General features: G+C 39.8%; 2 protein-coding genes across 7 annotated transcripts in view; one reads left to right on the top strand and one right to left on the bottom strand.

The window, feature by feature from the left end:
• LOC115263581 (GTPase-activating Rap/Ran-GAP domain-like protein 3) overlaps positions 1 to 17,007 on the top strand; it is a 598,953-nt gene that overhangs the window by 485,245 nt on the left and 96,701 nt on the right. The window lies entirely within an intron of this gene.
• LOC109433291 (uncharacterized) lies at positions 12,151 to 13,619 on the bottom strand. Its single transcript, XM_019709719.3, has 4 exons — positions 13,520 to 13,619; positions 12,740 to 13,457; positions 12,478 to 12,676; positions 12,151 to 12,414 (listed from the first exon to the last, which is right to left on the bottom strand). Exons 1-4 carry the CDS (start codon positions 13,617 to 13,619, stop codon positions 12,163 to 12,165), a joined length of 1,269 nt encoding a protein of 422 aa, XP_019565264.3. The 3' UTR covers positions 12,151 to 12,162.

Here is a 17,007-nt window from a genome sequence, read left to right on the forward strand (position 1 = left end):
AGCCAAAACGCCAAATTATTGAACTCGTGCGCTAGTTCATTCATGCGTGAGTTCACAAATTTGATATTTTATCGGTGCGTTCACTGATTATGAATCCGTATTAAAATAAAAGTTTACAAAAGTTTAGCTTAGACTGACTGCACGCGCATATATACATATGGTTGCCACTCCGTGGTTGACCCGAACCAATTCACTGAAAGTAGTTTACCATTCTCACTGTGCAACCTTCAGAGTCTCTCTTTAACTGTTTTTACAATAACGGCACCGGCTACATCTTTGCAGTCGGGTTAGAAAAGGGAAAGATTATTAGCACTAACCTTTGTTAAAAGTGAAGGACCGCATTTAACGCTGCGACTCCACCAAAGACTGCAGGCAGGAATGCTTGTTAGTAGGGAAGGTATCGTTGGGTCTGCTGGTAATCGAGGGGTGGTTTCGCCTATATGGCGTTTCCGTAAATCCGAGTAAAACATCTATTGTTCTTTTCACAGAAAGGCGAAACCTTAATGACGTTCGACCTTTTCGTCTATTTGATTCTGAAATCAATGTGACTGATCAGGTAAAATGGGAGGATCCTGCTAGAGGTCCTTAAGTCCTTGGCTATTGCGCCAGACGATGAAGTCGTCTGCCAGTTGACTTCCAATCAACTGTGACCAGCTAGCTATGACTTTGTCCAAAACAGGATCCTTCTTCTTGTATTTCCCAAAACTCCCATCAGAAACAATTCCCACGATTCTGTTCTCTATTTCCCAAATTCTCGCACAATTAATTCCCGCTATTCCGTTTTCTATTCGTTCATCCAAAGAAATATCTTCATTGTTATGTTGCATAGAGAAAAGCTTAAAATTCATTCAAATATCTACCCGTTTAAAATCAAAATAGAAAAAAGTCAGCTTAATAATTGTTTTTAATTTCGTATTCGTAATTTTTTCAAGAATAAAAGAGATACATTCCCCTATTCTATATCCTGCAAGAGCCAGCTACTTACTAATTAACCATCGAGAGTTCTCCCGGAGCAATTCGCTAGCCTACGGTACCGATCTTCTCGATGCTCACTCAGTCCCTGCTCGTGACGTCACCACCCTCTGTTTTGTTCTGTACGTGAGTCTTCCTACTCCTACTCTGTTTTCTTCCCCTGCTTTTCACAATAAAAGGTCCCTACTCGTGTTGTGTGATGGTGTGTGTCAGCTTTTCGGAATTGACAGTTTCATGACGTTTTGATACCTATCCGTAATCTTCTTGGGGTAGGGTAACCTGGGGTAATACGCACCCCCGGGGCAAAACGCCCTCACGCTATTTCATTATATTTGAGAAGTTCCATTCGATGCAAGCAAACTAGACGTTAAACTGACCCGCACAAGCCCAAGAACGCAAAGAATATTCGAATGAAAAGCGTGGAAAACGATGATTTTCCACATTTGGAAAGATTGTCTAATTTGAAGCGCACACAATTTAAGCAATTGCGCGCTGATTATATGGAATCAACCTATTAACTACCATCCGCCTCCTACTCCTTCCATTTGCTGCCGTAAACAGTAGGATGGAGCCGCCTGGTATTTCTTAAGAATTCAAAGCGGAAAATGCCAGATAAACTCAAGGTGCGTTTTGCCCCCAACAGCTTTTCAGCACCCAAAACGTAACACTTTTTTAAATTGTTAATTTGATTCGGTAAAATTGATATCACGCGGACTAAAAGTTGGCATCTCTTAGTCAAATAGGTAAACTAACTTTCAAAACGCAAGACACCCATAAAATCATCTTAATCTTAGCTATAGCGCCACGTTTGCTTAGGGGGTGCATATTACCCCACCTTCCCCTACTCTTGTCACCGCGGTAACGACCGACGACGATCGACCTGGTTACTCCACGAAAGTCCGATGCTGGTGGAAAGTGTTACGGATGGCGTCCACAACGAAGCCACTCTTCGGTAGACGAGTGACGGGTGCCACTACTCCGTGGCAAAACGACTCTAGGCGAGACGAGGAGAGTTGATGCTAGGGCTCACGATCGTCTGCGTGCTTCGGCCAGATAATAGTGTGGTCGTAGCCCCGTACATGACCATGCATAGTGAAGAGTTGGATGCCAGAATGGCGTCAAATCACCATCTTAAACATTTTCTGACCTGTGGAGGGGAACGGCTCGCAGTTCCATTGCCGATACACGTGGATAGCTACGCTGTTGACATCCGTCTGCACGACCTTCCGGAGGAGATCGATGCTCATGCAATCATTAGTCATATGCAACAGTATGGCGAAGTGATTTCCTAACGAAACGACGTCTGGAGAAGTTACTTCCAAGGCCTCAGCAACGGCGTACGTGTCATACGTATGAGGCTGACTCAACCCATTCCTTCATACATTACTGTGTCGGAGGAAACAACGTACAGGGGATTGACAAAATGATCGGGACAGGCAAAATTTTCCCTTCTCAAAAAATATTCAAATAGCTGTGGCTTTTCGAAAAGTGCATCAAATATTCTCAAATTTTTACTGAAAGTGGATCAACTAGTTGTGTATCAGTGGACAAAATTTGGAAAAGATCGGGCTATTCTGCACGAAGTTATAAAGATTCTAGAAAAAGGTATATTTATCCGATAGCCAACTTTGAGCTGTTATATCTCCGGATTCAATGAACTGAATGCAATGAAATTTTGACCATACATGACTTATATAATGAGCTTTGAAAAACTATTGACTTAACTTAAAATTCTTAACACAGAAGAAAATTATAACGATTAGATTATTTTTTTAATAAATCACCAAATTTTCTAAAATTTCAACATCGTTTCAAAATTTAATATGCTAATTATAGTTCATTTACATTCCCTCTAATTGTCTTGAATATAAATATGTTTTGACAAAAGTAACAACATAGCCGGCAATTCATTGAAAAAGTAATGGGATGCATATTAAAAAATGGACCAATTTACTAAAAAAACATAAAATCAATGAAATCGCTATAACTTTTTCTCTTGTGAATAATTTCACGTTGAGTCAGTCGCTTTTCAGAGCTCATTATATAAGTCGTAAATGGTCAAAATTTCATTGCATTCGGTTCATTGAATCCGGAGATATAACAGCTCAAAGTTGGCTATCGGATAAATATACATTTTTATAGAATCTTTATAACTTCGTGCAGAATAGCACGATCTTTTTCAAATTTTGTCCACTGATACACAACTAGTTGATTCACTTCCAGTAAAAAATTTAGAATATTTGATGAACTTTTCGAAAAGTTACAGCTATTTGAATATTTTTTGAGAAGACAACATTTTGCCTGTCCCGATCATTTTGTCTATCCCCTGTATGTTTCCTATTTCGCTCAAACACGGACTTGTCGAAACTGTGGAGGAAACGATCACCCGAAACAAAGATGCTCCGAAGCGGCAGCATCCACTGCTAGCAAACAGTTACCCCAGCCCAATAAACCTAACGCAGCACAACATTCATCACCGCTTGCTTTCCGAAAAAAACCTAGATTAATCCACCTAGTGGTGATAGTGCCTTTCTCGTCGAATATGTATTCATGATCTTTACGTCGATATTAGCTATTCCTGAGAACACTTATACGCTTAATACGATTCATGTAAAATTTGAACTCCTTATGGACCAAATTGTGCACAGTAATTTTAGACGCAAAAGGAGATTGGAAAAACTTTATTCAGTGTTGATGCGAACAAATTATAATTTTCCCATAACACGTTTCCCAAGTAACACAGAAGACATCTTTGAAAATGAAATCTGAAAAAGATGTTTTAATATAGTACTTTAATCGTATCTGTACACATCTTATGTTGAAATCAGGTTTAAACTATGTTTGGCATTAACAAGTCACTGAAAAATCTTATCAACCTCACCACACGTTACAGCTACGTAAATATAACGTTGATTAAACTTGATTTGTGTTTCGTTGTCTTCTTTCAATTCAAGATGATGTGTAAAACATCATCAGCACATAGATATAACCTTTAGGCTCAAGTATGTTACGATTACGCTATTTTTATGTATTCAATACGGCTATGTATAAGTTTATCAGATCACTGTCTCCCCTCACTCACTTAAATTTATGAAACATCTTATGCACATAAAACTAAACCGAAACTTAACTATAATAGCACCCGAAACTCATATTTCCCTTTGTGCGGACACTTTGAGTACTTACGTGGCGACTAAAACTAACTTAGAACACAATTTTTGATACCGCAAAATTAGACACGAATTTATTCAGATTGATGCCACGAGCTGCACTCTAACTTTGTTATTGTTGCACTGATGTTCAAAACAGGTATCAAAAACCAAAAATCACATCGTTGTATGCTATTTTAAAATGGATGTTGCAAGTACGTTGCCAAGATGTTTTTTTAATGTATTCAATCGATTCAAGTAGTACTCGACAAACATGTTATTGAGATGTACAAAAATTGTAGTTTGAACGTTTTTTCAATGCTTTGAACACTTTCCTATCAGGCCAGATAAATTACAGTGCCTGCTAAAAGATTTGACAACTAACGATTTTATGAATGTACTAGCTGTCCCCGGCAAACTTTGTCTTGCCTACTGCGTTTTTTGACGTTTCAAGTCTTTAGCCAAGCGCCCAAGTCCCCGTTCAAAATGTATGAAAACCCGATTTTCAAAAACTCGCAATTTTCCCATGTTTTTGGCCTCATAAACCTTCCTTGGGTGAAAACTAACAGAACAAAACTTAGACGATCCAAATCGGACCATCCGTTCGCAAGTTATGCGCGGTCCCACGTATGCCACTGCATTTTTATATATATAGATGGCAGTTTGTTCATCACAAGTTTTTCTCCGAATAATTATATATCTGGGAAAATTTTAAGATTCAATGTAATAATATAGTTGCCATAATGATAATGAATACAAATTCTACAGTGTAAAATCACATTATTAATACGTTATAATTGAAAATAGCATTCTAAAACTTTTTGACGGTACTGTGTCAAGAATCCACCATGTTGCATACCTGAAAATGTACTCGAAAATCTCACAAAACCATAGAAATGACAAAAACCTTCCTTCTTGTTTTCAATCTGATGGGAGGCGAATTAATTCATGAAGAGTGAATGTGTTTATTTCACCATAAATTTTGAGTGGCACATGTATTTAAGTCATAGTGACCAAACATCGTAATGGTAAATTACAAATGAAATGTAAGGCTTGACAATTATTTTGAGCCATTACCAAATATCACATGTCACATTTATTTCCACAGTATGTGATTGACAAAGAATAATTTCCTGCTGGCAAAAAGTAAGTTCTTACGATGTTGCTGAGAACATATTCGATACTTTATGTTATGTTATAAGAATGTATTGAAAAACATCTTTAGTAACATCAAAGATGTTTTATAAGCCGCCATTTTTTGCGCTTTTTCGGTGATATAAGTGTACGAAAATAAGTTTTTCATATTCAAAACAAAACATGGACGTTTGTATGAATCATGTAATATATACAGTATTGTAACAAGTTGTGTTACTTGGGTTATCCATCCTACTTTATATTAACACCACAGGAATTTGAAATGGTGTGATTTGATGAGATTGCGTTGGTCACAATTTTATTCTCTTGCATATATGAAGACTGACCATTTCTTCACTTTTAATCTTACCCACCGTTCACCAGGCTTTAAGAAAAGTCAAGATTTGATTTATCGCTAACATTGGTTTTGTTCACTTTCATAATTCCACTATTTGATGTACCACACGCATGGTTTTTTTTTTTCCTTGTTGGGTATCTAAGTCACTGCAACCAGGTGATAGATCTATTGTGACATATGCCCCATTTTTGTTTAGCTTTGTCAAGTCGACGTATCACCATTGGTATTGGTAATAACCAGACTTTGACCAGAAGCGGTATCCCAACACGGTGCCACACTTCGAATGAATTGAACCACCGTATTTGGGTTTGTTCTCCAAACATCAAAAGGTTCTATTAGCCCTTTGTCGAAGAACCTAATTCTATTAGTTACAATTGCCGGACAATGGCATAACAAATGTTCCGAGTCTTCTATATCTATGATGCATGGGTTTGGTTCATATAGCCGAGGCGGTAAACGCACGGGTATTCAGCATGACCATGCTGAGGGTGACGGGTTCGATTCCCGGTCGGTCCAGGATCTTTTCGTAAAGCAAATTTCCTTGACTCCCTTGGGCATAGAGTATCTTCGTGCCTGCCACACGATATACGCATGCAAAATGGTCATTGGCAGAGGAAGCTCTCAGTTAATAACTGTGGAAGTGCTCATAGAACACTAAGCTGAGAAGCAGGCTTTGTCCCAATGAGGACGTTACGCCAAGAAGAGAGAGAGAGAGGGTTTGGTTCAATTCCACGTTTGATCATTTCTGGCGGATATCAGGAACCGATTTCATGACACTACTGGTTGTCCCAAATATGGTATATGGCTATTTTCTTGTCAACTGGTTATCAGGCTGCCTAAAAAGCCGCGAATCGATGTGTTACATGGGGAGCATCCATTAGGTACGTCACGCTGAAATTGGGAATTTTCGAAGCTCCCCCTCCCCTCTTCGTACGGGCTTTTCCTATACTTAACCCGGGAGCGGTCGCGTCGTGTACTGAGTATACCACCATGAAAAAAGCTTGTAGTACAAAGCGTGTGCGTAGTGTCGCTGAGGGTGGCTGAAGACGCGACTGCTCGAGGGTAAAATAGCATGATTTTAGTTTACTTCTATATTTTACCATTTTCGGTGGGTCACTCGTTACCTGTTCTTCAACAAATGTGCGTCTGAGACTTCTTGCTGACAAACTGTCAATTAGGTTATTGAAAAAGGCGCGATTTGGTGTGTCGCATGCAAAGATTCGGTTCACTTTTATATTTTACCACTTATGATGAGACACCCTAAATCGGTTCCCGGACAGGACCTGTTGTCCCAAATTTAGTCTGCGACTACTTTTTTGCTAACCGTTCATCAGGTTACCGAAAAAGCCGCGCTCTGATGTGTCGTATGCATGGGTTTGGTTCACTTTCATATAAGGCGATTTCCGACGAGACATATGGAGCTGGTTCCGCAATACAACTGGCAGTCTTCAATGTGGTCTGAGCCTACTTTCTTAATAACCGGCCATCAGGGTATTGGAAAAGCCGTGATTTGATATGTCGCATGCGTGGGTTTGGTTCACTTTTCTATCTGGACACTTCCGGCGGGACCCCCGGAACCGGTTCCGGAACACTACCGGTTCATATATGGTCTGATACTGTATCCTGCTAACCATTCATCAGGTTATCGCAAATGCCGCTGTTTGATGTGTCGCATGCATGGGTTTGGTTCTCTTTTATATTCGGCCACTTCCGTCGGGACCCCTCCCCCCCCCCCGGAACCGGTTCCGGAACTCTACCGGTTCAGATATGGTCTGATACTGTTTTCCTGCTAACCATTCATTAGATTATCGGAAATGCCGCTGTTTGATGTGCCGCATGCATGGGTTTGTTGCATTTTCATGTCTGGCCCCTCCCAAGGGTACCGATCCTTATCACCTAAATGGCCATAACTCCGGAACGGCTGGACCGATCCGAACCATTTTCAATAGGAAACAATGCGGTAAAATTCCGGTTCGATTCGAGCTATAATCCGATAGTTATTACATTCACGCTGTGGAAAGTTGCCTTCACAGCTCGCTCACGACTTTGGTATGCGTGTGCGACCCCAATGTTATTCAGCAAACTTTCAGATAAAACTACAAGGGTAAATTCATCCATACATTGTTTTTCGATAGCATGCTTCTGAACTGAGATAATAGCAAATGAATGTAAATCTTTGAAAATGAATGGTCGCAACCTTGCTCGGGACCCACGCTTTACTTCCCTTCCGAAGGAAGAATTCACATTTTGCGAGTTTGTCGAGAGTGGGATTCGATCCCAGGTCCTCGGCGTGATAGTCAAGTGTTCTAACCATCACACCAGGTCCGCTCCACTTGGTAAACACTTATTAAGAGAAAATGACTTCAGAAACCTGCATCTTCAGGATGTAATGTTGTTCTTGACCCGCTGTGGAAAAGAGCTATAGGCTCTCTTTACGTTTTATGCGTTATTACAGTGCCCTTTTCAGGGCGCTGTTTGAACCCATTGTTGTACGGTTATGCGTGTATGACGATCCTATTTCTTTACCTGTCCATTTCCCTGTTCCATCGTTTTTGCCTTTCTCGTACACTAAGTGTACCGGAAAGGCTATATGTTCACTCCAAAAATGACTTTTTGATAGAAGCCCCGGAGGGTCGAGTCATATATACCAATCAACTCAGCTCGACGAATTGAGGTGATGTCTGTGTGTGTGTATGTGTGTGTGTGTGTGTATGTGTGTGCGTGTGTGTGTGCGTATGTGTGAGTGTGTACAAAAAAAACTCACATCACTTTTTGGCAGTAAACCTCATCCGATTTCAATGACCGACGGTTCATTCGACGCGGAATCTGGTCCCATTGTTTCCTATTGAAAATGGTTCGGATCGGTCCAGCCGTTCCGGAGATATGGCCATTTAGGTGTTCCGGAACGGTACCTCAGGAAGGGACCAGATATGAAAATGCATCAAACCTATGCATGCGACATATCAAACCACGGCATTTTCAATAAACTGATGAGCGGTAAGCAGGAAAATAGTCTCAGACCATATCTGAACCGGTAGTGTTCCGGAACCGGTTCTAGGCACACCGCTGGAAGTGGCCAAATATACAATTGAACCAAACCCATGCATGCGACACATCAAACCACGGCATTTTCGATAACCTGATGAGCGGTAAGTAGGAAAATAGTCTCAGATCATATCTGAACCGGTAATGTTCCGGAACCGGTTCCGGGTGTCTCGCCGGAAATGGCCAAATATACAAGTGAATCAAACCCATGCATGCGACACATCAATCCACGGCATTTTCGATAACCTGATGAGCGGTAAGCAGGAAAATAGTCTCAGACCATATCTGAACCGGTAGTGTTCCGGAACCGGTACTAAGCACACCGCTGGAAGTGGCCAAATATACAATTGAACCAAACCCATGCATGCGACACATCAAACCCCGGCATTTTCGATGACCTGATGGACAATGAGCAGGAAAATCATCTCAGACCATATCTGAACCAGTAGTGTTCCGGAACCGGTTCCGGGGCTCCCGCAGAAGTGGTCAAATCTGAAAGAGAAACACATACCCATACATGCGTCACATCAAATAGCGGTTTTATCGATTACCTAATGAACGGCCAGCAAGTGTTTCGGAATCGGTTTTGAGTGGCCCAAAGAGGCCAAATGTAAAAGTAAATCAAATCCAGGTATGTGACACATCAAATCGTGGCTTTTGCGATAACCTGATAAACAGTTAGCAAGAAAATAGCCTTAGATTACACTAGAGACAACTGGTAGTGTTCCGGAATTGGTTCCGAGAGTCCCGTCGAAATGGTCAAACCCTGCATGTGATACCTTCAATTTGCAGCGTTATTGGTTAACCGATGAACAGTTAATAAGATAATAGCGTCAGACCATATTTGGTTCAGCCGGTAGTTACTCGGAATCAGATCCAGGTAGTAAAATGTAAAATTTAACCAAAACCATGGATGCGGTACATCAAACCACGACAACCTGATGGAAAAATAGGGTCAGACCACATTAGATTCCCGGTAGTGTTGCGGGTTCGGCTGTGGCTTCGAAAGTGGTTAAAAGTATAGATAGTAGAGTAAACATAGATCCGTGTTGATGAATGTCAAAATCTGTATCCAAACGAGCATGACGTCACGATTTGGACAACATCAATGGAGCGCATGACGTCATATTCAACCGTCACACTCTTGAAAATTACTACTTACACGCTTGAAACATTTTAGTCAGCGGTGTCCGCGGATCTATGTTTACTCTACTATCTATAGTTAAAAGTAAAGGTGAATCAAACCCATACATGCGATGTATCAAATCGCGGTGGTTGGGTAAAGGTGAAGAATTAGCAATAAAATAATCTCAGACCAGAATTGGGACAACCGTTAGTGTCATGGAATCAGATCCGGGTATCCCACCGAAAATTGCCATATATAAAAATGAACCAAACCCATACATACGACACATCAGATCGCAGATTTTTTGATAATCCAATAAACGGTTAACAAGAAAATAGCTTTAAATCACATAAGACTAGCTGTTGTTAGCAGAACCAACGTTCATGTGAAAAATCAAATCGTGGCTTTGTTTAATGGCCTGATAAACATTCGGCATGAACAACAGTGACGAATAGGTCTAAGTTCTCATATATGAAAGAGAATAAAATATAGACAAAACTAAAGCGATTTCATCAAATCGCACCATTTCAGATTCCTAAGGTGTAAATTTATAGCAGGATGGGTCAACGTTGAATGGCAAAATAAGAATTTGATCGTGTCAACCTTGAACAGAAGATGGCGGCTGTTTAAAGGAATTTTGAGCTCTAAAACTATGTAAAATAAGTGTATTTGGTATGGGAAATATGTTCGAAGTCCACCAGAGTATCCAAGATAATGCCCCGTATTCAAGTTAGCGCCTTTTTTTAGGATTTTGAATTCTTGCATTATGGCCATATGTTGTATGGAAACCTGTCCAGAATTCAAAATCTGTGATCAGATAACCCAAGTTGTGCGCTGTTTCACAAGGTCTGCAATATGACTATAATTGGAATGGGGAAGAATGCCGGTCTTCGTCCAAAACTGGTAACCAGAAAATCATAGACGACATGCCGAAATTCAATACGGCGATTATTTCATGTAATTTTAGGTACGGAGTCCAAAAATGAATACAAGAACATCCAAGATGGTGTCTCAATGTTCCAGATGGCGTTTAGTTTAGTTGGGGTAGATACCCGGAGTCAAAAAATAATGACCGGAAAATCTAAAATGACGTTTCAAAATTTTGCGGCTTCATGACACTTGTTTGGTTTGAATTTTGGATCGTTGTCTTATATTTTCTGAATATTGGATGTAATGCTAATATAAAATGTATCCATATTGAGTTGATTTAGCAAGCAGTTTTTATTTTGTATTTATGTCAATGTCATCAACATGTCGCTTGAGTTTTGTTGAAAGGATATTTTAAAGCACGAGAAAGGCACCATCACCGCTAGGTGGATTAATTAGGGTTTTTACTTCCCTTCTCCCTCGGGTAAATGAAGAATAGGCTCGTGTTCATGGCAATGGCACAAATTTCCCAAATGGAGGAGAATGTGACTCTGGAGCCGACCTGCTGATACCTGATACCTGATGGAATGACATTTGCACTATGAATCAACTTTATAATTCACTGGAAGTGGTTAACCATTTTCACTGTGCAACCTTCAGAGGCTCTTTTTAACGGCATCGGTCATATCATTGCAGTCAGAATAGAAGGAATATTAGCACCAACCTTTATTAAGTGCAGGATCGCGTTTACCGCTGCGACTCCACCTGACCTTTAATTTATAATGCCTAACAGAGTTACACGCTATTGGTAGCTTCATGCGGTAAGCACGTCAGGTGGTCGTTCACAGCAAGAAACAAGCTTTTGTATGGTTAACCTTTTTCGTACATTAGCTGACGCTTACCACGTCGTCGTAGTACATGTTCAGCGTGCCTGTCTGGATCACAATGACTCCAACGCACGACTAGGGTTAAACTGCGCCCAAAACTCTCCGTTATTAACAATGTACAGTACCGGCGGCCGCCTCGTTTCGATCAAGAGCGACTGAAGCAACCGTATATCGCCACCGCATAAGCGCAGATTCTTTAGGCAGCGTTGCCGAAAGATGGTGTGCTCGATGTGGCTTCTCTGGAGGACTGCTGGGGTACAGTTAAAGCAGCTTTCAAAAACGCAGCTGAGAGCACTATCGGGTTGTACGCAGAACGCAGTCGACGAAACGATTGGTTCGACGAATAGGGTAGAGCGTTTTTGGAAGAAAATGACGCAACGCGGGCTTTAGTGCTCGAGCGGTAAAATCCGCCTCTTCCAGGAGAAAACGCGCCGCCTGGAACAAGCGGAGTGCGAAGAAATATATATTAATGTATGAGCTGTTATTAAATGTTATTTTTTCAACTGTTTTGTTCTGTTTAATCGAATGTGAGCAACTATTCTTTGCATATGTGAATTTTAAAACCATCTTGAATAAAATTTTGCAAACTTCAAATTTCGTTTTTTTATTATGATATAATGTTTCTTAAGATTTTCGCATAGTGCGCATCATGAGCGTCAAAAGTGAATAAACAGTCCTCATCAGTTCGGTAAATGTCCTCAAGTCAAGTGAAAACATTCCTCCTACGTTGAGCTTGATTCCATCTTTCACTTGAGCTAGCATCATCAGCGCATTTTTGTAAATGGTCTTGCAATGCTGTCGATCATCCTTTGAGGTCAGCCCGTCTAACGAGTGGATCCAGTCGAGTGCGTAGACATACTGGCGAAGTTGATTGTTCTGAAATGAGTCAAATGAATTAGAGTTTTGGTTTTGGAGTGAATATTGAATGATTGAATTTACTTCATCGTCCAGCTTTTGAAACATGGTACAAAAACAATAGATTTCCGTCGTGAATTGTATCGATACAACCAGTAATGGTAGTTGTTCGATTGATGGTTCCAGTATGAAAAGCCCTGTGTTAACGGTGATGATTATTGCTCCCACGACGAATAAAAAGCAAACATTTAAACTTACAATTCTTTTAAAAATTTGCAAGTGTCTGAAAATAATGTTGAGCATCTGCATGAAATATGTGACAATAGTCTTTTTGCATTGCAATTACCTGATAAACTCGGAATGATACGATAAAACATACTTGAATCTCGAACTGAGTTCCGAAAGAAATTCTGTTTTCTGTTGCGGTGTCAGCTGCTTTATGTCAGATGGTTGTAAAACGTAATTGACAGCCACATCTTCGTAAATATGCTTGAATTGATCTATGATTATTTTCAACTCTGTTCGCAGGACAAGCAGCAGGGACAGTAACTGGGTGGCGCTGTACCAAACTGTATTGCCCCAAGGAATATGTAGAGATGCAGTTAAAACATTGATCGGAAATGCAACGTTCTCGGGCAATCCGTCTAGCAAATATGGAATTCGAAAGACTTCTTCGTGGTATCCAGTATCCAGGGAATACAAACATGCATTCGTTATTGTTATTGGGTAATACACTGCCAAGAACTTGTTTATCTTTTGATAAGTGCTTTTTCGTAACTGAAACGCACTGGCATTATCACGCTGACAGGATTTTGTGTTCAGGAACGTTTTGAGTTTCAACAAATCAGCGTGACTATACGCCAAACATAAACCGCGAACAACTGAAACTCCAAGCACAACTATCATGTTTGTGATGGTGGTGAGCTCCGAAACATCTCTGGGATAACGTTTGATACAGCGGATCATTTGTATCGTAAAACCGAAATATTGGAGGCCATGCAGCACACTTAACACTGTCCATAGGGCTTTGTAGACCCGATTCTTGGTTATGGGAGGTCGTTGAGCTGAAGTTTTTAAAGAGAAAGTTAAAACCAAAATTGACGCATTGATAAACGTTTCAAGCTACCGAATAACCAACATATTTTATCGACGAGACTAAAATAGTCTGTATCAATATCAAAGTACAACAATCGCTTCCACAGGTGTCTAACTTTCTTGAGCTCCATCTTTGCAATTAATTTGAGCTATGTGGAACTGCAATGCATTTTAGCGTATTTAAGGCCTTTCTCTAATGGCCATCCATTTTGATCTTGTTTGCATTAATAATAAGGTTAGGGAATACGTTCATATCATCATGAATTAATATTTCTTTGCCGCCTCCACAAAATTTCCACATTATCTTTCTTATAAAGTTTGAGGAAAATCTAAATTTCACTGAAAAATATTTATTCTGAATACTTTGCCTCTTGTCCATCAACTGATGTTTCAGACAGGTTTGGTGGTCTAGTAGCAACTGAGTAATCCAAATTGATAGATTTTTTTAATACACGTACTTTACAGTTACATCAGGCATAAAATAGCCCATTTTTACAGATATTCCGACTTACCTTAGGTTAAGTGTACCAGTCATCGTTACGGTTTGGCTTCGCAGTCTTAAGGGGAATGGAAAACACTAGTTTTTGATTATTCCCGACGTTTCGGTCCGTTTGGGACCTTTTTCAAGGGTTCTAAAAGTTTAATACAAAGTTACAATAAGTTATAATACATTTAACATTTAACATTTAGAAGAGACATTTACCAATCTTTAAGGTTTTCTGGTCAAAAATAGTTTTGCTAAACTCGAAATGTCATACGTTTGGTCTCGTTTTGGTCTGGATCGGGAGATTAAGGGTTAAAATGCATTGCGTTAAGTTCATCATTCCACATTTTACTCACTTAGTTTTGGTCCGATCGAGTATGGACCATCGTGATGTGGACAAACTGTTTTTTCTCCAGCGGTCTGGAATTCGGGTTCTATCTTCGCGATCTTCCACCATTACTGTTCGTATGCTCTTTCTTTTTCGTGTGTTATACTATATTTATTTCGTCTTATTTTAGTGTGTGTGTGTTTCGTCTATCTGATTAAGTGTGGGTTTGACCGAAGTAAGTCTCTCTTATAATCTAGTTTGTTTTGATCATCTCATTCTATAAATTCTCTCATTTTTTAATAGGTGTAGTAGTCCTGCGTAAGCTACATGGAGGTTGTCAGTGTCTGTGCGTTTGTTTACAGTTTTGTCAGTGTTGTATATGTGGCAACTTTCCAAGATGGGAAGGTTGTTTGTTTTGAAAGTCCTATCTATTATTTTTGGATCGTCTAGTTTGAAGTTATGGTCCATAGTCGCCGCATGATTGACTAGCGCAGTCTTTTCTTTTACCCAGCTGATCTCTGCATCTGTGTTTGTGTATCCCTTTTCTCTAAGTGTGTTTAGTTTTTTGATGTTTGATTTGTGTCCAGATATTCGTTGTTTTAGCTTCATGCTCGTCATTCCGATATAACATGCCTCACAGTCGGCGCAATCAATTTTGTAAATAACATTGTTTTGTTCTGTGTTTGGTGTTTTGTCTTTGACCGGAGGTAATAGAGAGCCAATAGTTTTGTGTTGTTTGTAGGCTATTTTTATTCCCGGGTAGTCCCTCCTCAGTGTTTTCGTTATTTGTTGTGTTAGCCCTTCGATGTTGGTGAGAGAGTAGAATTTTGTGTCTGTTTGTTGTGTTCTACTCACGTTCATAGCTGTATCGTTCTCTATCGCTCGGTGTTGACCAGAAAACCTTAAAGATTGGTAAATGTCTCTTCTAAATGTTAAATGTTAAATGTATTATAACTTATTGTAACTTTGTATTAAACTTTTAGAACCCTTGAAAAAGGTCCCAAACGGACCGAAACGTCGGGAATAATCAAAAACTAGTGTTTTCCATTCCCCTTAAGACTGCGAAGCCAAACCGTAACAGTACATAACCTCAGTCGTATCCAGAAAGAATGTACCAGTTATCGCCATAGTGGTTCCCTATTTGGCCATAGTGGAAATTTAGAAAGTTTTCAAGCTTTGACCTATTATGAGAGTTTCAGTATCAAGCATTTAAGGAAAAACGTCTTAAAATCCCGCTTCAAAAGTGCATCAGAACTTCAGACGCACAAATCTCAAGAAACAAGCTTCAAACAACAAGGAATTGTATTATTCTGTTCTTGCTCACTTGTAATAAGCTTAAAATGAGAAGCTCAGGTGCGCTGGTTTTGTTTACGAAGAGATTTGTGCCCTCGAAATCGTAAGTAGGTACCAAAGTCGGCCAAGCAACCTTCAATTCACACGCCACAAAAGCTCTGTGGCACTTCAAAGTTAGATTTCACTGCTGCAGTATACAGCAAAAGCTGTTCAAATAATTAAATAAATAACTTTTTTTCGTCGGCAATATGTAAACGACTAGTTGGCTTCGTCTAGGGGGACGCAAGCAAATGTGTGCATTAGCGTGGGACACAAAAAGACATTTTACTCCTGTACACTTTTTGAGTTCCATTTTGATCCCATATCAACTGTGCAAAATTTCAGCTCGATCGGAGAAACTATATTTTAGCGCCAGCCATTTTAAGTTTTCATACGATTTAGTATGGGGAAAATCACTTTTTCAAAGAAAAATCGCCACAGGTTTCCCCTTAACCCCTAAAAATAAATCAATTAATGATTTTTGTTGGAAATTTTACGATGAACCAACCCTCTGAAGACCGTAAAGCGATCTAAGGCATGTGAAAAAAGTTATTGACTGAAAACCGAATGGCATGCAAACGCTGTTTAACATGTAAGGAATAACAATAAATAATAAAATCTCGTCATTTTATCGATTGAGTAAGGCCAAATAACTTTTTGCACGAACGTCACATCGGTTTGCTGTCTTTGAAGGTCTGATTCCTAGTAAAGTTTTCTACAGAAATCATGCGTCGACTTATTTTTAGAGATCTAGGGGTGACTCCTAGCGATTTTTCTTTGCAGGAGTAAAACTTCCCCATAGTAAATCGTATGAAAAACTAAGAATGGCGGGCGCTAAAATATAGTATTTTCAATCGATCTGAAATTTTGCACAGTTGATATGGGACCAAAGGGTAACTCAAAAAGTATACAGGAGCTTGAGTTTTTCCATTTTTTGTATTTTCCCATATAAACCGTGTACCAGGCTAGTGTGCATGGACTTTCTGCATACGAAACATCATTTTTTACAACCACAGAGAAAAATGTCTTCACTGTACTCTGATGGCGTATTATGATCTGTTAGGCAAAAATATTAGGGAAGTGGAACCAGGGCTTCTATTTTGAGCACTTTCCTGCTATAACTCTACCAATTTTAAATCAATTCACACAATTTTTGAGATGTGGTGAGATACGTTCTATACGTGTCTTGTCAATTAGTTTGGAGTTGACTGAGTTACAGCGAAAAAGTGCCCAAAATTCCAGCCACGGCCCAAGTGGCTCGGTACCCTAATTGAAATATTTTCCAAGGCATCATCGTCCTCAATTTAAAAGCTCTCTGCTCAGAAGAACTTTGAAAACACGATCTGATTTGAATTGCGAAGAGTTTGGCCGACAT

The sequence above is a fragment of the Aedes albopictus genome, chromosome 3 (assembly GCF_035046485.1).
Source record: "Aedes albopictus strain Foshan chromosome 3, AalbF5, whole genome shotgun sequence".
In the NCBI taxonomy this organism is placed as follows: Eukaryota; Metazoa; Arthropoda; class Insecta; order Diptera; family Culicidae; genus Aedes; species Aedes albopictus.

Excerpts from the sequence above, each read along its gene's own strand:
- LOC109433291 (XM_019709719.3), bottom strand. The coding sequence starts at position 13,619 with ATGGAGCTCAAGAAAGTTAGACACCTGTGGAAGCGATTGTTGTACTTT. Across the intron at positions 12,677-12,739 it reads TATCATTCCGAGTTTATCAG|ACACTTGCAAATTTTTAAAA; the intron begins GTAATTGCAATG and ends CATTATTTTCAG. Across the intron at positions 12,415-12,477 it reads TTCAAAAGCTGGACGATGAA|AACAATCAACTTCGCCAGTA; the intron begins GTAAATTCAATC and ends GACTCATTTCAG.